The 2,658-nt window shown below is 45.9% G+C and overlaps 1 protein-coding gene across 1 annotated transcript; it reads right to left on the reverse strand.

Annotated features, from left to right (window-relative positions):
* Nucleotides 1-640: 640 nt before the first annotated feature.
* Nucleotides 641-2,613, reverse strand: LOC121918278 (iron-sulfur cluster co-chaperone protein HscB-like; the record flags this gene model as incomplete). The annotated part of the gene is made up of 2 exons (XM_042444353.1): nucleotides 641-2,480; nucleotides 2,566-2,613. Coding segments are annotated over 2 exons (140 nt in total), but the record flags the coding sequence as incomplete, so codon positions are not given.
* Nucleotides 2,614-2,658: the final 45 nt, after the last annotated feature.

A 2,658-nucleotide genomic window follows, 5' to 3' on the forward strand; every position in this document is an offset into this window, starting at 1 on the left:
GAGAGGCGTAGCGCTGTGTGTCCCGGGTTTTAATCCCATCTCTCTTCATTTCCCAGCGCGGCCTGCACCAGTACTGCTTCCTCGTCTTCCTAGCGGAGTGCGCCCTGGTGGCCATCTTCCTTTACCTCGTCATCCCCGAAACCAAGACCAAGACCTTCCTGGAGGTCAAGGGTGAATTTGATTGGCTCAACTTTGGCTACCGTGGCTGCCATGTTCAGCGACAAAAGGAGCGTGAGGAGGAGCTGCTGGGCGAGAGGAGGCACCTCAGCAACGAGTTCTAGGCTGGCACCGAGTGCGAAACCTAGCCGCAGCTGCTCCTTCCTTTCGGATCCTGAAAAAATCCACAGCTGTTGCGGAGGCGCAAGGAAACCCTGTTCGCGGATTGCGAAGATATGCAAGTGACGTCGTGCGCATCCTCTGGTGTTAATTGGACATTTCCGACACATTTGACACTTCTTGTCACACTTTTGATTCATGCTTTGATTCGTACCCGGTGCTTTGACGCATTATGTTTTCAATTCGCGTCAGGCGCTTTGTTGCACAGACGTTCCTCCCCGATCCTAAAACCCTACACAAAGCTTTCGTTCCCCCCCTCCCCCCAGATCCCTTTTCTTCACGAATTATACCTACCCACCCCACAGGAATGGAAATATGGCCATTTATAGGGAGGAAGGCATTGTTTATCACCAGATAAACAATAAATAAATAATAAACAAATAAATTAGATCCTTCAGATTCAGGAGTAACCAACTTCAGGGAAGAAGGAGGGCCAGAGGGAAGGCATTTTGTCCTGTCATCCCCACATGAAAAAACGTTTTTAAAAGCATGGTCCATTTATTCATGACACTGTTATTATTATATTCATAATATGGCACTTTTATTATTCATTATATGCTTATTCTCCTTTATTAATTATGCTTCTACCATCCACTGTTCTGAGTAACCATTTTTATCTCCATTTGTCATTATTGTACTCTTTGTTTCCGCTCCATCTTCCTCAAAATGGCGGCTCGAGGTTTTTGGATGACTAAAGATGCCAATACATATAGCTTTCGCACTGCATTACCTCACATAGAAGTCTAGCCCTGAGGGGAGCTCCATCTTCCCCAAAATCAAAAGATAATTATCAGACTTAAGACCCAGCTCTAATTAGCCTTCATCATCCTTATAAAGACACAAAATGGCAGTTTGGAACACTTTGGCGCCATGTTTTAATTTAAATTCATTTATTGTATTCATTTTGAGAGGTCTTTTTGTTTCAGGGTCTTCCCCGCTGCATAAGGAGGGTAACAAAATGGCTGCCAGAGGGATGTCAAAATGGCTGCCAGATTACCCCAGAATGGCGGCTGAGGACATCCAGGCAGACATTAAAACGGCTAAAAAATGGCTTTTAGGTACAAGTTAAAATGGCTGCCGTAGAGCAGAGGTTCAAATGGGGACCAGAAAACCTCTAAGCAGATGTCAAAATGCCCGCCAGATAACCTCAGAATGGTGGCTGAGGGCATCCAGGCAGATGTTAAAATGGCCAAGGAATGGCTTTTAGGTACAAGTTGACTGCCATAGAGCCCACTAACAGATGTTAAAATGGCAGCCAGAAAACCTCCGAGATGTCAAAATGGTTGCCAGATTGCCTCACAATGGATGGTGAGCGCATCCAGGCAGACAGTAACAAGGCCAAGAAATGGTGTCTCAGTACAAGTTTAATTGTTGTAGAGTCCATTATCAGATGTTAAAATGGCTGCCAGAAAACCTACAAGGAGATGCCAAAATGGCCGTCAGGCTGCCTCACAAAGGCGTTAAATTGGCCACTGTGTGACATAAAAATGGCTCCCGGAAATCCTTCAGGCAGATGTCAAAATGGCTGCCAGATCACCTCAGAATGGATGCTGAGGGCATCCAGGCAGACATTAAAATGGCAAAGAAATGGCTTTTAGGTACAAGTTTAAGTGAGTCCACCATCAGATGTTAAAATGGCCACCGGGAAACCTTTAAGGAGATGCCAAAATGGCTGCCAGTCTGCCTCTGTAAAGACATTAAGCTGCCCAGTGGGCCCCAGGTAAAATGGCTGTTCTGTGGCTCTTCCAACAGACATAAAAATGGACCCCAGAAAACTTTCAGGGAGCTGTCAAAATGTGTCTGGATAGATGTTAAAATGGCCGCCCTACAGTGCTCAGGTAGAGGTTAAAATGGCGCCCCGAAAACCTTCAGGGAGATATCAAAATGGCTGCCAGGGAGCATCTAGGTAGATGTTAAAATGGCGTCCAAACAGTGTCCCAAGAAGATTTCAAAATGGCCACCAGGAGACCTCTGGGTAATTCCAAAATGGCTGCTGGAGCAGATTCAAAATGGCCTCCGTGGTGAAGGTGGGGAAGCTGTCTCAGCGCAGGTTCAAGGGGAGACCTTCTTGGCCTTGACTTTCTCTTCCAGGTTGGTGAAATACTTCATTTTGGCCAGGAGGCTCTTGGCTTCTTGGAGGTCACCTGCCATTGCCATAGAAGAAAAGAAAACAACAACAATATGATAAAGAAACAAACAAACAAACAAAGCCAAATGAACGAAACTCACCTCGGTCGAAAGCTCTGGTGACGCTTTCCGTCAGCTCCTCTCGCTTAGCTGGAAGGGAAACAGGCTTAATTAGCTAATTGACTAATTAGTCAG

This window comes from Sceloporus undulatus, unplaced genomic scaffold (assembly GCF_019175285.1).
Source record: "Sceloporus undulatus isolate JIND9_A2432 ecotype Alabama unplaced genomic scaffold, SceUnd_v1.1 scaffold_7597, whole genome shotgun sequence".
Classification (NCBI taxonomy): domain Eukaryota; kingdom Metazoa; phylum Chordata; class Lepidosauria; order Squamata; family Phrynosomatidae; genus Sceloporus; species Sceloporus undulatus.